This window comes from Acomys russatus, chromosome 28 (genome assembly GCF_903995435.1).
Source record: "Acomys russatus chromosome 28, mAcoRus1.1, whole genome shotgun sequence".
Lineage (NCBI taxonomy): Eukaryota > Metazoa > Chordata > Mammalia > Rodentia > Muridae > Acomys > Acomys russatus.
Window position 1 is genome coordinate 16,965,483 of NC_067164.1, and position 19,503 is coordinate 16,984,985.

The 19,503-nt window shown below is 42.2% G+C and overlaps 1 protein-coding gene across 1 annotated transcript; it reads left to right on the top strand.

The window, feature by feature from the left end:
- The first annotated feature begins 7,129 nt into the window (after positions 1–7,129).
- On the top strand, positions 7,130–14,635 carry Areg (amphiregulin). The gene is made up of 5 exons (XM_051170406.1): positions 7,130–7,300; positions 8,409–8,636; positions 11,146–11,350; positions 12,082–12,237; positions 14,350–14,635. The coding sequence occupies exons 1-5, from the start codon at positions 7,240–7,242 to the stop codon at positions 14,441–14,443; spliced, it is 744 nt and encodes a 247-aa protein (XP_051026363.1). The 5' UTR covers positions 7,130–7,239; the 3' UTR covers positions 14,444–14,635.
- Positions 14,636–19,503: the final 4,868 nt, after the last annotated feature.

A 19,503-nucleotide genomic window follows, 5' to 3' on the forward strand; every position in this document is an offset into this window, starting at 1 on the left:
GAAATTTTCCAAGGGTGGTGCTTGAGTTTCCTAGTGTTTCTAGCAACTTGATGTTAAAAAGTATTGTGCAGTATATTTGATATCTTCAGAAGTAAACCAAGACTGGGTTGGTGAGATGATTGGCGAGCTACATGGTGCCACAACCAATGGTTTGAGTTTAATACTTAGGTCCTACATGGTCCTAGGACCCACATAGTGAAAGGATAGTAGATTCCCTAAAAGTGCTCTCTGCTCCCACATGCATGTTGTGGCACGTAAATGCAGATGTATACATTCATGTGCACACATACACACACATACACACACACGCAGAAATAAAGGTAGTAAATATTTTTTAAGTGAACAAAACATAATAAAAGGTATAAAACAAATCTAGGACTGAACTTAGAGCTATTAGAACTGCCAAAGTCATTGCTGACTGCTTAATTTCATGTCTAAACTAAAACTATCTATCTTAGGAAGAATATTGTGTCATACAAGGGTGCTTGCAGACTTCATAACCTGCCTCTGGATTTATCCTTTGCCTTGAGTTATACACACATAGTTTGTGTGTTCTCTTGTGGTTTCTCAGCACACAGCCAGGAAGCTTTGGGCTGTAGAAGCACACAGAGGCCATTTCTACTGTGGTTTAAACTGTTCCTGCTTGAGAGACAGGAATGGCTTCCATAACCAAATTAGTCATTTATTTATTATAATGTTACAACATTGCCATTCTCATTGGATACTGAAACAAAAGCCCACTGGGAGCACAGTAAAATCTGGAAACAAGAAAGTTTAGGTACACAAATGTGAAAGAGAACACTCACACCCATACTGCAGAAATGCAGTGACTGCAGCTCATTCAGGCAACTACAACATACCCCTTATTGGCCTTTTGTTCCTGTCAACTTTTAAGAAAAAAGCCAATAGGAGTTTTTCAGCAACTATGAAAGACTGGTCACAACACAATACTAGATTGTGCGGTAAGCAGAGGGATAAACTGTTAAGAAAAACCCTAAGAAAACAAGAAACATGTAAACACACTATGGAAAAGCCAAGTACATAAGAAGTGGGGTTTTTTTTGTTTTTGTTTTTTTTTTTTTTTTGGAAATAAAAGTAGAAAGCATAGAAGTGTTTAATGATTGTAATTGGTAGATTATAATTTGTCTTGAGAGAGAGTCTCTTTATGTAGCCATGGCCAACCCGGAAGTCACTGTGTAGACCAGACTTGCCTTGAACCACAGAAATCAACTGTTCTCCACCTGCTGAGTGCAGAGATTAAGGGGCTGTGCCATCATATTCAGCTTGACTTATTCATTCTCAAAGAATCATATGTAATGGTGGGTTTTCCTCATGTGTTCAAAAGCAGTCATTTCACGGCATGTTTCTGAGGTTATCTGTGCCTTTCTGTACTTGGATCATTTGCTGCTGCAATCAGTTTGGGCTTCCTGTTGCAATTTCTTCATCCTTCCCCCTCGCCATTCAAACAAAACTTGCACACATGTGGGTGTGCAGCCTTGCCAGCTTGTGATCTCTCTGCTTGCAGAAACGTTGACTCCCATCCCCCATCTGCGTTCTATTAGTGGACTGATTCTTTGTTGTACATACATCAGTTGTAGCTTTTTCCTTCCATCCATCCATCCTTTCTTCCTTCCTTCCTTCTTTTCTTCCTTTCTTCCTTTCTTCTCTCTTTGTTTCTACTTTCCCCCTCTGGTGCTGAATACTGAACCCATGCATGGTGGGTGACTGATAGCACTTAGCTGCAGTCTCAATTTTTGTGCAAGGCCTATTTTTTTTTTTAAGTGCACAGACTTGGACAGCGCTTGGGCAGAAGGGAGAATTGAGTGTACCGTTTGAAGCACTCTCACTGAGTCCAACAGCTCACTTTTTTAACTACACACTAAAGAAAGCCTTGGCTAGTGATGCTTAGAAACAGTGAGTAGAAATTTTACCGAAATAAATGTCTAAGTCCAGTGTCCTGAAACTCTCCACTGCCTAGAAGTCCAATCTAAGACCTACACTTCCCAGTGGCCTCCTGGCCTTCTGCTGTCTGTGCCTCTGGATCATACCCCCATCTGAATTCTTCTACATCATGTAGAAAATGTTTCATTACTCAAGATTTTTACATACTGTTTATCTGTGGCTTGGCTATTTTCCCTGAACAAAATGCCCTTAAACGCAAGGACACTATGAGTTACTTGAAGTTCTAGCCTCTATGCCCAGAATACTGCTCCATGAACAACATAAAAAAGTCAATTTTTATGTAAATGGCCTCTCCAATGTATGGTTGAGGGGAAGTTTTAATGTTTTTATTGTAGATATATATGAGAGAGAGAACAGACAGAGGCAGCTGGAAGTGTCTGGAGTTGAGAGGGAAAGCAGTAGACTGAACATGACCAGTAGACTAAACTGGGTCATGAAAAGAGAGGTAGAGCTAGAGCGAGAGAGCTTGCAGGCAAAGAAGACCAAGAGAGGGCAAGGGAGGGACCAAGAAAGGAAGACGAGAGGGGGCAAGGAAGGAGAGAGAGAAAGAAGAGAGGGGAGAGAGAGAGGAGAGATGGGGGAAGGAGGAAGGAAGGGAAGAGAAGAAGGGAGAGAGAGGGAGAGAGGGGAGAGAGGAGAGAGAGAGAGAGAGAGAGAGAGAGAGAGAGAGAGAGAGAGAGAGAGAAGAGAAGGAAGAGAGAGGAGAGATGGGGGAAGGAGGAAGGAAGGGAGGAAGGGAAAGAGAGGGAGAGAGGGAATAGCCAAAATATCAGGGTTGTAAGAGGTGTAAGAAGCCAAGGGAGGGAAGCAGTTTAGGGTTAGGAGTGGGCTGAGAAGAGCTGAGAGGAGCCAGAATGCCAGCATGGACTTTGAAAAGTGCAACAGGCATTTATGACACTGAGGGAACCAAGAGGCCAGCATGCTCTTTGGTATGCTAACAGCCACCACAGAGAGCAGTTCCTTGCTTCTGCCAGTGGTAAAGGGAATGGCTTCTTTGGTAAAGGGGAGCTGGCTTCATAGAGTCCTGGGAAATCCTTGATTTTGTCTAACTGCCATAATTTGGACCTGTTAAGTATTTGTATATTATATTTCTGGTTGTTATTGTTGTTTCTGGGTTGTCAAATTACCTGTTACACTCAGTCCCACTTTCTAGTCCTTGGTTTTTCAAAAGCATGACGTAACAGTGGTAAAGGATGATCATTTCACTTTACTTGCTTGTTAAGATGTTCAACTCTAATCTTCAGGCCAGATCTTGACTGCTTTTAAGGAAATAGAAATGATATATTCTTTGGCCTGAACAAATTTTGGGACAAAGAGTGGCAAATTAAAGGATATCTAGATGGAGCCAAGGTGTGTGCTATAATATATGAAATGTTATTTACATTGGAGAACTGTAGTCATCTCATGTTGACTCAGAATAGCTCTCAGCCCTACCTATACAAACTCAGTATCAGCTTCATGTACAAGCACATGAGACTTTTGGTTTTATAGGGGATCTTTCAGTAGAATCAACTAAACTCTTTCTTACCCACCTGCAATGGGATTCAGATAGTCGACACTAATGGGTGTGGTTGGTTGGGAGCATCTGCCCCAGGACTGTCCTTAAACCTCACACAACTTAAGGGAAACTTCAAATCTGTTGACATCAGCCTACTTTGCAGAACGCAGAGTCTTACATGACACAGAATTGGTTTCCTACTCATGCAGATGACCCAGAATGTTGACACATCAATGGGTGCTGCTTTGCCGTGCCGGTATGACACCTCAAAACACTCTGAGCTGCCCCAAATGTCTCCATGGGAACTAGTGCAAAGTTCACCGATTGAAAATCCTGAGGGTAGTTACTATGCGTGCCCTGTGATGAGCTCTGTTTTTCAATAGGCTTTAAAGTGACCATCATAAGATCTAGGCTAGGCTGTACTAAACACTCCAGGCATACTAGGCCCTCATCCTACTCACTCTTTCAGTCATGAATCTATTGAACAAAAAACTCGGTGTTTTACTCCTGTCTTCAGAAGAGGGTCTTAAAATACTACCTAACTTAGCATGTCGTAGAATTAAAGTATGAAAACCTAGATTTATTACGAGAGCTACAACTAGGTTATATGGCAGAAATATAAATGACTCCTTCCAGAATTTCAAATCAGAATGTTAGGCTCTCCTGTAGGGTGCGGCTAGCATGGCCTGCCCTCTACCTAAGTCTGGCTCTCTCTCTTTCAGAGACTCACTATATAAATCAGACATTTTGGTTCTACTGCCCTTTGCCCTTTGCTCACCTCCCTGCCCTCTATTCTTTTCTTTCCCTCCCACATTGCTTTCAATAAACCTGCATTTATATATACCGCTTCCTCGCCATTAGCTCATTCCAATTATATAATCAACCACAGAAAATGACCAAGGAATTCCCATGGAAACAGCCAACTTCTACTCCAAACAGAAAGCAAATTGGTTCTGACGACAGGTATCCAAAACTTGTATAGACCTTAAGACAAAGTAAGGGGCTGGAGAGATGGTTCAGAAGGTAAGAGCGCTAGCTACCCATGTTCAATTCCCAGCAACCCCATAGCAGCTCAAAACTGTTCGTTTCCCCCATTCCAGGAAATTCAGTGTTCTTTTTTGGCCACTGTAGGCACCAGGCACCGAGCACAAGGCACAGACCTGTCGCACAAATATACATAATGAAACACCCATTAGTGTAAAAGAAATAAATAATAAATTTAAGAAAAAGAATAACTAAGAAAACAGGAAGTAAAGATATGTAAAGACACTTGCCCTGGCTGCCTTTTAGGCATGATCAAGTTATTGTTGTACACTGTATATAAAAGTGATATGTACTGGTTAATTGAAAATTAAAAGAAAATGTAAAAAAACAGTAGAATGTAATAGAGCTAGAGCAACAACAGAAATGAAAACCTTTGAGACTAGGAACCTGTGTAGCCCTGTAGGAGGACTTCTGAGCTCTGTGGACAAGAAGACTAAATCGTTCTTAGTCACAAACAGCACATCCACTAAAAGAGAAAGAACAGGCTCCCATCCCACCCCAGAATGGTTGGAAGCATCTTTGCCTTCATCGGTCAGGCTTGGCCACCCTAAAGCGTACCTTCTTTCCATCCTGCTCAGAAGGCCTCCCTGGGCCCTTCCCATCCCCCCACCTACCCCCAGGGCAGTCTGTGATACCTACAGGCCAAACTAAACTACCTGCCACCTCCTTTCCCAGGGCACTGTGAATCAATTCCTTTTATCTGATTTGGTAGAATTACTTAATCATATGTGGCCTACACTACTGGGCTCTTAACAAACAAGGAGCGGCTCACCACTACCAAATCTTCTTCTCTATACAAAAGGAAATCACCATTTCCACAAAATACCCCTTCACCAAACATTGAATAGGAGCGAAGGTGCCTGTATTTCATTCATCCAAGCAAGCCTGTGTTAGCATTTAACCCACTCCCTGTGATAATGTTGGGGTTTTGGGTTGTTTGGTTGTTTTTAAGAATTAAAAACATTTCCCAGCATCAGGAAAAAGACATGGCAACTGACATCCCAAAAAGGCTATTTGGGGCACAATCAGAGAGTCAGGTATATCTCCAGGTCAGGGTAACAGTTTAGAGAAAGTCTTCCTGGTTTTCATCAAACCGAGACAAATCCATTTCTGAGCTACTAGAACATGAAAGTTAGTTAAACGAACCAACCACCCCTCCCTTCATTTTTATCCTAATTAAGTGCCCTCCCGGTTTCCCATTGCTGTTTTCTTGTTTTTCCTTTTGTTTCTTTTAGTTTGTTTGTTTGTTTGTTTTGGTTTGTTTGTTTGTTTGTTTGTTTTTGGTTTGTTTGTTTGTTTTTGTTGGTTTTTTTTCTTTGTTTGAGTTGCCTTTCTGCTGGTCCATATAGACCTCACATTTGCTCTGTAGTCTAAAGTGGGCCTGGAAGTCAAGATCCTCTAGCCTGGGCGCCAGAGTCATGGATGTGTCATCATTACGGTTTCCTCTTGGGCTGGAAGTGATGCCTCACTGGACTCTTTTCATTTGAACAGCAGAGGCCCCGCCCACCTACATCACCTTGCCCGCTTTCCCCTTCAGTGAAACTTTCTTCTGCCCAGCAGCCCTCTTCTCAAAGGTCACTCCAGTCCTCTATCTCTTTATCACTGTGGAAAAGGGCGTGTGTGTGTGTGTGTGTGTGTGTGTGTGTGTGTGTGTGTGTGTGTGTGTGTGTGTGTGTGTGTCTGAAGTGTTCATTCTGCCCAGTGGCAGAATTTTAGCCGAATGTTAGCTTTTTACACTTTGCTTGGTTTTTGGTCTCAGAGCCCAGGTGGACTTCTTCCTACAACTTTCACTTTAGCCTCCTACGTGCCAGTTTGGCTAAAGTCTTAAGCTCCTAATTTGACATTGGTAAAATGGCCTGCAAATACTGCCTTGAGGAAGACCACCTGCCCGCCTCCTCCAACCCCCCCCCCCCCCCCCCCCCCCCCTCCGCCCCGAGGGTGTCTTATAATTGGGTCATTAGTGTTTTAGAATTCAGGTGGGGAAAAAAGGCCCTAGGCCCTGGAGAGAGTGTTTGATTGACATCCTCCTTACTCCTTACCCCCTGCCATTTGGAGCCTTTTAGAGCCCAGGTGGGAAAGGGCCCTAGGCTGTCACAGCAAACCCAGAAATCAGTCAAGAGGCTTTTTTTGTGGAGGCATGGTCTCAGTGAAGTCCTCATACTACGTAAGCTAAGCCACAGATGTTCCTTAAAGCTCTATATCCTAACATGGGACTTAGCTACTTAATCTTCTGGCTTGTTGTCCTGCTAACATCAACCATATATGCAGAAGTTTTTCAGGCCCTGTGACACTGGGACTTTGTCAACCTCCCAGCACCACTCGAGCTTAGAACACGAGTGGGAAACTTTCTCCCTCACTGTCGCCAGTGCTGGATTCCCACTTCCTCCCGGCTGCTATCTGCTGGGGTTTGGAGTAGTAACCTCCCGCCCGCCTCCACCCACAGCCCGACCATGACGTCACGGGCGGTGGCTCCAGCGGGCCTATAAAGCAGCAGGTACTCGCTGCACCCTCGGCCCCGCTCGCTCCGCTGCTCCCTCCTGACCTACGGCCGCCGCCCCGACGTCGACATCCTGAACCGAGCCCGAGGCGCTGGCCGCTCCCGCCGCCTGGAGCCCGGCGGGCTGGGCTTCCCCGCGCCGGCGCTTTGCGGCTGCTCCGCGAACCCGCTGCTCCTGCTGCCAGGAGCCGCCGTCGTGTTGCCTCAGAGACCCGGACGCCGTCGGACCGCGGGACCAATGAGAGCTCCGCTGCCACTGTGGGCGCTCCTGGTGCTGTTGCTGCTGAGCATAGGCTCAGGTGAGCACTGGCAGTCTCCAGCAGGCGCCTGGGCTGTCACTCCTTTTGACGTCTGGAAATTTGTCCGACAGTCAGGCGGGTGGTGGTGGAGTGGATCCCCTTAGCTCCCTCCCCTGAAGTTGCTCATGCTAGGAGGGTGAGAAAAGCAGATGGGACTCTCTAGCATGACTCAAGGATCAGGCTGTTGGAGAATACCTACACTAAACTTCAGCTGATGGAGACCTAAGAGGTCATTTTAGCCCAGCCTTTCCTTTGACACCTAAGGAAACCGAAGTCCAGACGGGTGAAGTAATTTCCACAGAAGTCTCCTCCTTCCAGGAGGACTTGAGGGTTCTTTTATCTTCTGACTCCATTCTTCTATCTAGTAATTTTATTTTTACCTTCCTAAAGCAGACTCAAAGCAGGAGAGAGAGAGAGAGAGAGAGAGAGAGAGAGAGAGAGAGAGAGAGAGAGAGAGAGAGAGAGACAGAGAGAGAGAGACAGAGAGAGAGAGAGATTGACAGCACTGCTACTGCCAATGCTGTTTTGAGCGAATTTTAAAAATCAAGAGAAATCAAGGACTGGTACTCAGGGCTCCCCAAAGGTTACTGGGTGCTGAACTTTTTCTCTATGTGATAATAATAATAATGGATAAAGACAATGAAAAGTAGTTGCTTTGGCAGTCGTTTTTGCATTTTATGTACAGATTTAAGAGCAGTTGTAAACAAATGTTAAAATGTATCAGCCTCCCCCCCCCCCCAACCTGACACTCCGCCCCTTTAAAAGGAGGCAGGAGAGCATAGGGACAAACACAAGCAAATCAGACCTGAAGGGAGAGGCAACTTAAGACATAGCCTGTTAAGAGATTCTACTGCCTTGACTTGGCAGGACTTTTTGAACGGTGGAAATTCACGTAGGCTATCTGTGGAAAAGAAAATCCAGATGAAAGGAACTCTGTAACTGGAGCAGCTGAGTTTGTCTCTTGGCAAGCCGTGAAGTTGCTTTTATGAGTGACTCAGTCAAAAAAACAAAACAAAACAAAGCCCGATAACACATGTCCAATGGCTACTTTGATACTTTGATACGAGGAGACACACAGGCTCATCTCTTAAGTCTCTCTCCCCTGCAGGCCACTATGCAGCTGGGCTGGAGCTCAATGGCACCACCTCTGGAAAAGGAGGACCATTTTTGGGGGACCACAATGCTGGTGGACTTGCGGTTTCTGCAGGAAGCGAGGTCTCTACCATCAGTGAAATGCCTTCTGGCAGTGAACTCTCCACTGGGGACTATGACTACTCAGACGAGCATGATAATGAGCCTCAAATACCCAGCTATGTTATAGATGATTCAGTCAGAGGTGAGTGGAGGAGATGAAAATGTCTGTGAGATGTGGGTGTATCTGAGCAAAGAGGTGTGACTGTTGCAGATCCCCTTAAGAGCTGTGTGTAGGTTGCATCTTATAGGTTTAAGGCATTAACTAAAGTCTCCTGAGTATGTCTGACTTTTGCGACTCTGGCCCTGGGAACAAGTAGTTGAGTCAGAATTCGATCCTCAATCCTTGGTTCCAAGGACTGTGTTCTTTCCCCGTGTGCCACATGGCTTCCATTCCGGGAGCAGAGGTAGTCAGTCATTAACCATTCCTGTGGGCCTTGTAGTGTCCCCTCCCCCACCCTACCTGTCTTCAAAGAATTGCATTTTAACACAAATAAGGGAACAGTAGAAATGATAACCAACCTCTGGAAATGTTAAAGGAGCACATGTAGATTTTATTTTTATCCAAACTAGTCACCCAAGTTTTTTCCCCCTTTTGCTCTTATCAGACAGATCTTTTAAAAATATACACCTTTTCTTTGAAATGAGATCCAGAGAGAGAGAGAGAGAGACAGAGAGAGACAGAGAGAGAGAGATGAAAAGCTCACTACCCCCTGGTTCACTTCGCATTTCAAGGGAAGAAGAGAGCAGTGATAGTCAGATCTAGGAGGCAGGCAAAGCGATCTCAGAGTTCTTTAAGGTCCCTTAAGGCTTTCCTAGCAGCTTCCCTGACTCTTCCTCTTTTGGAGTCTCCCAGAGCTGAGGACGAGTGAGTGAGGGACAGGGACCTAGACTGGGGTAAGCAACAGAAAAACAAACCTCAGTGAGCATTCTGCTTCACTGCCTTGCTTCTGGTTCTTCTTGTTGCTGTTAATGTAAGTAGAGGAAAAGAGGATTAGATTGGACCATCAAGGTGTCTAGCATCCGGTCTCTTAAAAACATGTGAGGTTATTAACACTTCTGGAAGTCAAATAAATTGTTAGTGGAGCAAGTGGCTAGTGCTTAGAATTGCTGCTCTGTGTATTAAGCTGAGACTGTTGGTTGAACGCATCTGAACGGCTGTTTGCTAATACCCAGGGGTGTTCTGGCCGTTGCAACTCTTCAGCACTGGAGCCTGATATTTAGCTTGGACTTCATCTACCTCATAACGTGTAGCGATATTCATTTCAAACAGGTTCCCTAGGGGGCTTATTCTAACTTGCACTTTATAATAATCAGAAGAAAGTCTCTGTATAAAACACCGCATGGCCATTTATTTAACATTACTTCCAATTCAGCTTTTGTTAATGCAATTAAAGTCACCCACTAAAACCATTCCTCATATTTGTCCTGTTCTTAAGACCTATCTTTGTCACCCCTGTTAGCCTTCTGTTAACATTTCTGCTGTGTTCTGGGTGATGGGCGCTTGCAAAGCCTTTGGGACTAGTGGTGTTTTCTCTTCTCAGTGCTCTCTGTTTGCTAAATACTCTGCCATACACACCTCTTCAAGGATCAACACAACAGAGTGCACAGCATTAAACAAGTCAGCCCTTTGCCTCCCTGTCTTTTAGCATGTAATTAACTATACCTTTTGTAGTCCGAAGACTCTAGATCTGATAAGTTGAGGTGACCGTCTGAGGCATCAGGGACAGGTATTTCAGCACTATTTTAAATAGATTGAACACAAAAACGAGTGCCCCCCAAAAGGTATTTGTTATTTTTGGTTTTTTTTTTAATTTTTACTTTTTAAATAATTTATTCAGATTACACCCCAATTGTTATTTTCCCCCACATGTATCTTCCCATTCTCCCCTCCCTCTCTTTTCCACTCTATTCCCATTCGCTAGACCTGTGACAGAGGGGACCTCCTCCGTCGCCATGTAATCACAGCCTATCAGGTCTAATCCAATCTGGATAGCCTGTTTCCCCTTCCTCTGAGTGCCACCAGGCTTCCCCACCAAGGGGAAATGGTCAAATAGGGGGCACCAGAATTCATGTCAGAGGCAGTCCCCGCTCTCCACACAACCATGGAGAATGTCATTATTATTTTCAGTAGTAAGTATTTTCCAGCTTTCTCTGCCCTCAAGTAGTGCCCACTAGCTTCCAACTTAGTGAGCCTGAGACATGTGTGGGGAAGTAAAATCAGCCAATTTGTCTCACACCACATCTTAATCAATGGCATTGCCTTTCTTAAAAAGACAATGATATAATGGGAAAACAAACCAACAAAACAGGTTCATACATGCCAGCACTGTGGTTTCCAGCTGCTTGTCCTAGGACTTGTTTCTGGCCTTTACTGAGCTATTTATTTACCTCTACATCATGTGAGGTACACTACAGTACATCTAAATATCCATATGTAGGTAAAATAAAGTGGCTTGTGACAAGGATTGCTAAGGTACTTTCTGATGTAGATATTCTTTGCAGGTTTGGCATGTGTGTCTCCTATTAAGTAACGATGCAAAGGTAGTTCTCAGGGCTGTGACTTCTGTGGCTCCTGTACTGCAAATAACTTTGAAGAGGAAAAGAGAATGTTGACAGTCTGACTTGAACTTGTCAAACTTCTTTTTCTCCAGTTGAACAGGTCATTAAGCCCAAGAGAAACAAGACAGAAGGAGAAAAGACCTCAGAAAAACCCAAAAGAAAGAAAAAGGGAGGCAAAAGTGGAAAAGGTAGAAGAAATAAAAAGAAGAAGAAGAATCCGTGTACTGCCGAGTTTCAGAATTATTGCATCCATGGTGAATGCAAATACATCGAGGATCTGGAAAGGGTGACATGCAAGTAGGTTTAGCACAACATTAAATTCCCAATTTCCTACACTATGTCTGGAACTCCCACCTACAGAAAACCATTGACTTTTCCAGTGTGTAAACCAAGGGCCAGAAATATGTAGGCTTTGTGAGCCAACATCATCTCTGTACACCTGATTAAAATGCCAGCCCGTAAAACTAGAAAAAAAAAAAGGTTCTTAGCTTGAAGGCTGAAAACAGTAGGGCAAACAGACTATAGTTTTTAACTACTGGAGTAAAAGCATCATTTTATTATCTAATGTGTGTGTGTGTGTATGTGTGTGTGTGTGTGTGTACATACATATGCCAATACATTTATTTTAAGTCTTAAAATAAAAAAGAACCTTTAAGTATTTATCACAGAACCTTTTGTGTTGTTCTACTGTCCCCAAACCCTCCCAAGCCACTAACACTAAACTAGATGACAGTGGAATGTATTAACTGTGATAGCAGACACTGAAGTCATCAGTCGGTCCTAAAGGAACACAAAGAGTGACTCACTGTGTCTTCTTGGACCATCATATTCACACCCAAACTAATCCCAACTTGTTCTTAAAGATCTTTGACTAGAATGCATTCCACTGTCTCGTGACTTTGCAGTACAGGCAATGATGTGGCCTTTCTAAATGAAATTAAGCCATGGCTGCTTCGTTAAAAGTAGTGAGCTAGAGACGTACGTAGGGGACCTTCCCAGCAATTGTATTTATGAAATGTGTGTTACAGATGTCACCATGATTACTTTGGTGAACGGTGTGGAGGAAAATCCATGAAGACTCACAGCGGGGATGACAGTGACCTATCTAAGATCACATTGGCAGCTGTAGCTATCTTCGTCTCTGTTGTAAGCCTCGCAGCTATTGGCATTGCTATCACAGTCCGGTAAGTACAGCACAACTTGAGAATTTAACTCTTGTTAATACTCCCATCAGGCGCTACTGTCATATTTTTCAAGAGTTATTTTGTGGCATGTGAACCACGAGCAGAATAGAATAAAAAACTATATCACTTTGACTACCACTGAAATGTCGTTCAAAGCCATCTTTCAGACATAGAATGGTTTTTAGCTTAAAAAATTGATATTTTGATCATGTTATATTTTTGATGATAGCTATTCCTGAAACTCAGAAAGTGCTAGCATTTTCTGTGAACACTTTTAAACTTAAGTGTAAAACTTCTCAGAAACTAATTACGATAATATTAAGCTCATGGGCACTAAACGTGCTTCTTTGCCATTAAAATCAAAAGCAAATAAATAACACCACCACCACCCTAGTCTTATGCAGAGTTCTGCGCTTATAACATGAAGGCATGGTGCTGGTTGCTTTATAGTTTCGACCTATTTTTGTGCTCATCGAGAGTATAATAGTGTGGGAACGTAATTGAGAAACAAAGCGAAGTATTTCCTCCCGGTGGCATGGCGTAGGCAGCAAGGACAAACTCTGTTACTGTGGTCCTCCCACAGCATCTTCCCATCTTCCCTGGGCAACAGCAGATCCCACGCCTCGCTTCAGGACCAAAGAATGCCCACACTACACTGTTGTAGGTCATAGACACTGATGGGTGCATCAGGATGGTATTGTCTGTCAGTCAAAAGCCAGTGGGTAGGGGAAGCCGGAGGAGGGCCTGCGTGGCTGCAGGATGACTCACTGTTACCAGGGCTTGAAGAAACGGTGGATTCATTATTCTAATTTTAGGTCTTGGTAAATTGCTTTCAACAACTGGATCATGTACATGACCCCTCACTTCGGGGATACAGAACTTTTCTACTGCCATTGTTTACTGCAATCTTAAATTCAAATCAGATAGCGATAAAATGACACATAAAAGCTGTTTTGTTTTATTTTATTTTATTTTATTATTTATTTTATTTTATTTTATTGTGCTCATGAAGTTTGCTGCCATGCAGTTTAAATGTGTTTTGCACACCTGGAGTTCCTTCCAGTGCCTCAAGCCAGGCACGCAAATGTAGTTAGGAAGATGACATGAAAAGGAAAGGAATGTGAGCTAAGTGAACTTGTAGTTTTTTGGCTTTCAATGCTCTAGGCCTCTGGAAGAATGTAGAATGACTATTGTTTTATGTTGGTACTCTTTTCTTTGTGGCAGTGCTGGGGATTGAACTCAGAACCTCATACAGGCTGGTCAAGTACTTAGAGGCAGAGCTACATTACACCTCTAGCTGCTTTTACTTTCTGAGACAGGATCCAACTTTCCCAGGCTCTCCTTGAATTTTGATCACCTGTCTTGGCCTAGGATTATAAGCTTGTGCTACCAGGCCCAGCTCAATTCTGTCACTTTTAAGAAGTGACTTTTTCCCCCTATTTTCTCTCAAATTCTTATTGCATGTGAAACATAATCAACAATAATCTTAAGCCACAATTACTGAAATTTTTTGATAATCGACATGAATATTTTTCTTTAAACATGACAAAAGTTCTTTGGGATTTAGCGATGCTGTGTGGTGGACTAACTCAGGAGTCACTGAAAATAACAGACAGCATCCCTGAAATTTTATCCTATGGGGTTTTAAAAATAGACTGCAGTGATAAATAAAATTAGAAGTAAGCATTTATATTTGGAAACAAACAAAACACAAGTTGTTTTGTAAACAGTTCTTAAAAGTCTAATAATTTAAATTCACTCGGTAGAAATTTAAGTTTATTCATATAGGTTCAGTTATATGTATGGAGGCCTTTTATTGTACATCATTGCCTCCAACAGTTAATTATTCATTCCAGTTCCACATTGTGTGAAAGTTTGCACTTGCATTTTAATGTGCTAGAAATGTGTTTACCTAGTGGCAGATTGCTTGTACCCCTGAGCAAGAATATTGGCAAGTTTTTGCAGTTGGGTTTGGGTTTTGGTTTGGTGCAACCAACTAACGTGTGGTGGCTGTCTATACAAAGCCACAGGAAGAAATCCTCATCTTCATGAAAACCCCCATTGCACAGGTGGGTAGGACTTGCTAACAGTGGCATTCTGTGTTCTCCAAAGGCTTCGGAAACGACACTTAAGGAAATATGAAGGAGAAGCGGAGGAAAGAAGGACGCTTCGACAAGAAACTGGGAACGTGCGTGCCATAGCCTAGCTGAAGACAGTGCAGGTTTGGGCTTTAAAAGTTCAGCTCCCAGTTAGATGCTATAATTTTGAAAAACAGAAACACTTATCTCGAGGCAAAGGAGGAAATGTAGCCTTATTTATGAATGAGCATGGATGGCTGTTTTAGGGAAATGTTATTTTTGGAGGAAGATCGCCTTCGGTTTTGTAGAAGGGATGTAGATGTGGGGAACTCCAGACTGGTTCTCAAAGAACATAACGCTTAATAGATAGAGGGAAACTACAAGCAATCAAATTATTGAGGGAAGTAAAATATGTATAGTAAGAAAGAAACTGATGGGATGGGAGGGAAAACATTCCCAAAAAATGGGAGAAATCCGTTGGATGCTCTTAGGAGCTGAGAGAGGTCATGTACCCAGCATGACCTTGTGCGCAGGGAAGAACTTGAAAGTTGGGAGAGCAATTATGAAAATTGGCAATACTGGGAGGTGAACAGGTCACTTTAGAAACAGAAATGGCCTGGTTCCAGTGACTGTTGGATGAAACAAAACAGTAATGACAGGGTGGAGGGCCAAGGCTAGCTTATCACATGAAAAAAGAGGACGTGTGACAAGAGTGTGAATGCTCCTTTAAAGAAATGAAGGGACACACACTTGAGAGAAGTTTGGTATACATCTATAGTTTCATTTTTAAGTAGGAAGACATAAGCATGTTGTAGGTAAAAGGCACATGATAAAGAGTTAATGAAGAAGATGTTAAGGGAAGTGGGGGCTGGGTAGGGAGAGGGACACAATGAAAATTGGTCCAGTCCAAAAAAAAAAATCATGTCTTCAGACATTTAGGAAAGATAATGTTGTATTCCTAACTTACTGGAGTTAATAGTTCCATGAGATGATTGTTAAATATAAATTCCAATATATACCCTAAGTCTACCCAATTGGAGGTTTTATTTTTAATAAACATTCCAAATGGTTATAACTCATGAAATGGGTAACTGTGCATAACTCATGAAATGCGTAACTGTGCATGCCAATGTTATACTCAGTATTCATTAAATCTTAGAAATAAAATACATCAGCTTACTGTACTTAGGCTAAGACTCAATGCATGAGTACAGATGGGATAGGATATAAATGTGCTGTGTGGGCATGTGGTGGCTGCCTATTAGCTGGTAGCTACTATTATTATACCCCTGGTACTAATTATCCTAAATTAACTGTATATCATAAATACTGAGACACATAATCTTAGGTTTCCATTTTGTCTAACAGCATGTATTTGGTTGGGAAAACTATTTTTTCTTGACTACAGTTGCTTTTTTATTAAGCAGGATTGTAAATGGCATGAGCATTTGTAGTTTTCCACATCGATAATTTTCTAAGAAGGAATGAAAGATAGAGTCAAGCAAAAGTGGCGGTTTTCTTTGAGAATAGTTAGTGTGTCTCATAGGGCATCCCGGGGGGGGGGGGGGGGGGCGGAAAGAAGCCGACAGAAATCCTAACTCTTAGAAATTTTCTTAAAGCCACATTGGACGTCAACTTTTCTCTGACACTTTTCTCTCCTCCCAGGATAACAGCGGAGTCACTGCCAAGTCTCACCGGAAGTGACGCATTGGTCCTCCTTTTCCGCGAAGGAAGCAGAGCCTTCTGATTGCTTCAGATTTTCAGTTGTCACTTTTCATGATAGTCTTATTTCTGTACCTAAAGAGATGTGTGGAGATAAAGTATTTTTTCATGTTGTAAATAATTTATTTAATATTTAAATGTTATTTATTTTATAGCTCATTAAATTTTTTTTTTAAAAAAGAGATTGCGTTTGAGTTCAAATATCAGTTTTGAAGTCTCAATACTTCAGGGCATTTTTCTCCTGACATTTGGTTCATCACTTACAAATCCTCCTTCCCCATCTCTTTACTATTTTTTTGAAAAGGGTCTCATTGTGTAAAAATGTAAAAATTCTCCTGCTTATAGGAACTAATGACTGCACCTAGCTTTAAAAAGTACCCTTAAAGGGAAAACTTTAGTCTCTTACTCCTCCCACAAATGCTAGTAATTTTGATAATAGTAATTCCAAACTAACCTTTCCCATTCAGTGTAAGACATATAAAATTATGTAAGTCTCTCTCTCTCTCTCTCTCTCTCTCTCTCTCTCTCTCTCTCTCTCTCTCTCTCTCTCACACACACACACACACACACACACACACACAAACACACTATGTTGTTTATTCTCAGTGTTCATTGCTGTGATCAGCATAGACAAAGAGACAAGAATAGCTTGAATATCAAAAGTCAGATTTCAAGAGAATCAGGAAGGATTTGAAGAAAAGACTTTCAATCCTAGTGCTGTGCATATTCATGAAAGCTGAACACCCTTCTCTCCCTCCACTTGCTAGGGTTCTCTCATAGTGCATGCATGTGCTTGTTTAGTGGATGCTCTCTCATGAACATTAAAGCAATGGGACCATGGTCTAGGTCTTGGCTGGTAGGCCAAGTCGTATGCATACAGAATGAAAAAACCTTTACGATGGGGGAGAGGGGAGTGCAGCTTGAGAAAAACACAAGCACAAAAGCAGCAATCACATTGAGTTTCGTGAATAGAGGTGCCGTCAGCATCAATGCTTTATCTGCCTGATGTGCCAGCAAATTGTTGCCCATTGAACCCAGAGCCATTGGGTCCTAGCCTCAGGCATACATACCACTTAAGATTGTCTGAATACTCAGATACCCTCTCACCTCCTAGGCTGCTGATTTGAATGGGCTGGAGTGAATTATGGCGTCTGTATCTGTAAAAGGTCCTTAAATGTTTCATATATATATATATAGCCACGTTGGACCTTTGGTTCACTTCTGTTGAACATCTTCAGCATACATTTGTCTTAGTCTTATTCAGTAACTATGCACTACAGCTGGTTCCAGTGCAGTGCTAGGGATGCAGGACAGCAAAGACCTGACTTTGACACATTCACTACAACCCCTGGTGAGAATAGTGTGTGTTTGTGTGTGTGTGTGTGTGTGTGTGTGTGTGTGTGTGTGTGTGTGTGTGTGTGTCCCGTCAATGCAGCTTCAGAAACAACTAGCCGAGGCATGCCCCCAGGAATCCATGAGAGCCTAGGAGCTCTCACCCAGCCCAGTTTGGAGGAGTCAGGGGAGCTCTTCCTCCAGAGATACTACCTGAGGTTGTCCTTGAAAGATGAATAGGAGCTATGCTATAGGTATCATCTACAACAACAACGAAGAAATGACAGTCACCAAACAGCATGCGCTGACAAAGAACATAGCTCACCACTGAAACGGTAGTCAAAAGAGATCTACAGAAGGTGAGGGTGGTGAAGACAGTCATGAAGGACCTTTAACTTGAGCTAAAATGTGGAACACAACTGGGCAGGAATTAGAGGTGATTAGCAATCCAGATTGGCATCAAGCTGCTGTCTTGGCAAGAGACCTCTCCAAAGCCCAAGGTCAGATGACTGGCTTTGAAGACAGTTAAAATATTCTATGTGAAAAATTAATGTTTACAGCTGAGAAGAGAAATTTGATAGAGATTTCAAGTCTTATTTATTTAGATGAAATATAAAATCAAGAATTTTCATTATTAAAAAAAAAAAACTAGCTGAAGGTAATGAGGTGGTTAGGGAAAGAAGAAATCCTAAAGTGATCTCTATGATTCCAGATGTAGAGGTTAGGTAGTCGAGACTCCTTGAGTTAAAAAGTAGAGAATTCCCTGGAGTGGCTTCTAAGTTTGTCAGGACAGAAGCATGCACTCTGTGGACTCCTGACTGAAGAATGTGTCTTTTCAGTGAGTCTCTAGTCTTCTTTACCGCTTCTTCTACAGTCAAGGTGCTTGCTGGGCAACGGGGATTCTGTCAGCTTAGGAAGTTGGCAAGGTATGTTATTTTTAGCACCTTCACACTTTTGTAAGATATTTAAGTAACCTACTTATTGCTTGAAGACCTAAATAAGGTGAATTTCTACTTGTGTCACCTCCATAAAAAGCACCCAATAATCTCTTAAGAGATGACTGATCTCTTATTTGTGATGTACACACACTGAAAGGTAAACACCGAAGAAGATACATCAGCCTGATAAATCTTAGAGATACACAATTAAAGCTGGATGGTCCTCCCTAGCCAAAATAGTGACTCCACTCTCTGAAAAAGCTGCTGTTCAATTAACTAGATAACATCTACATGCACGTTTTGCTCAAGAGAAAGGCAATTTATGAAGTAGTCTTGGCTTAGGTTGGAATATTAGCATTCCTTCTTGGAGTGAAAGCCTACTAATTCTAAGATCCATTGCTTCCATCCATAGTCTCAGAGCTAAGTCAAGGGCTAAGTTTAGTTTAGATTAAGTAAGGAACAAAATCCTGCAGTGATTTCTGCTTCGTTCCTGAGTGTCTCCAGCATGAGACACTATGGGAGACAAATATAATATCAACTAGGTCCTATGAGCACTTCACAGCTGATAAGCTCTCTAATTTCTTCTGGTGTGTGTGTGTGTGTGTGTGTGTGTGTGTGTGTTTGTGTGTGTGTACATATACACACATAAAATAAATAGTTTAAAAATCATGAAATTCTTTTGAACTTACTTTACTCACATTGGTCTTCCTCTGGGACAAGTGTCTCCATCTTTGACTTTGACTGGGCCCCAGGTAGATAAATTTCCCCTACTATTATAATCTCTAAACATTTTCAAACATTTAAATTAAGTTCTTATTTTTGTAACCTCTTAGATAATACTCCTTCTACCAGTGGTTTATAAGATTCAGTTCCAAGGGCAGGGATGGAGTCTCTCCTACAGATCAATGAATATTATTTGACAAATGAACAGCTAAGTGATATCAGCTCATTTCTTCTTAAAATTATCATCATTCCCAAAAGCATTTTGCTCTCAGGAGAATAGTGTGGAAGCTTAAGTAATAATGTCTATATTCCTTAATAAAAATCCTTTTGTGGGTCATGACTAACAATAATTTCCCAATGGGCCTAAGAGTTTGTGAAATTATACACAATTTTCTATCAGTTTTCATGGATCTTAAATAGTTGTTCAGCCAAGGGGAAGTCTCTATGATCTGCAACAGTCTCTGTTCTTAGAA

What these genes read in the sequence shown, in the direction of transcription:
- Areg (XM_051170406.1), top strand. Translation starts at nt 7,240, where the DNA reads ATGAGAGCTCCGCTGCCACTGTGGGCGCTCCTGGTGCTGTTGCTGCTG. An exon ending in TATAGATGATTCAGTCAGAG is followed by an intron (nt 8,637 to 11,145) that starts GTGAGTGGAGGA and finishes CTTTTTCTCCAG; the next exon opens with TTGAACAGGTCATTAAGCCC. An exon ending in GGCATTGCTATCACAGTCCG is followed by an intron (nt 12,238 to 14,349) that starts GTAAGTACAGCA and finishes TGTTCTCCAAAG; the next exon opens with GCTTCGGAAACGACACTTAA.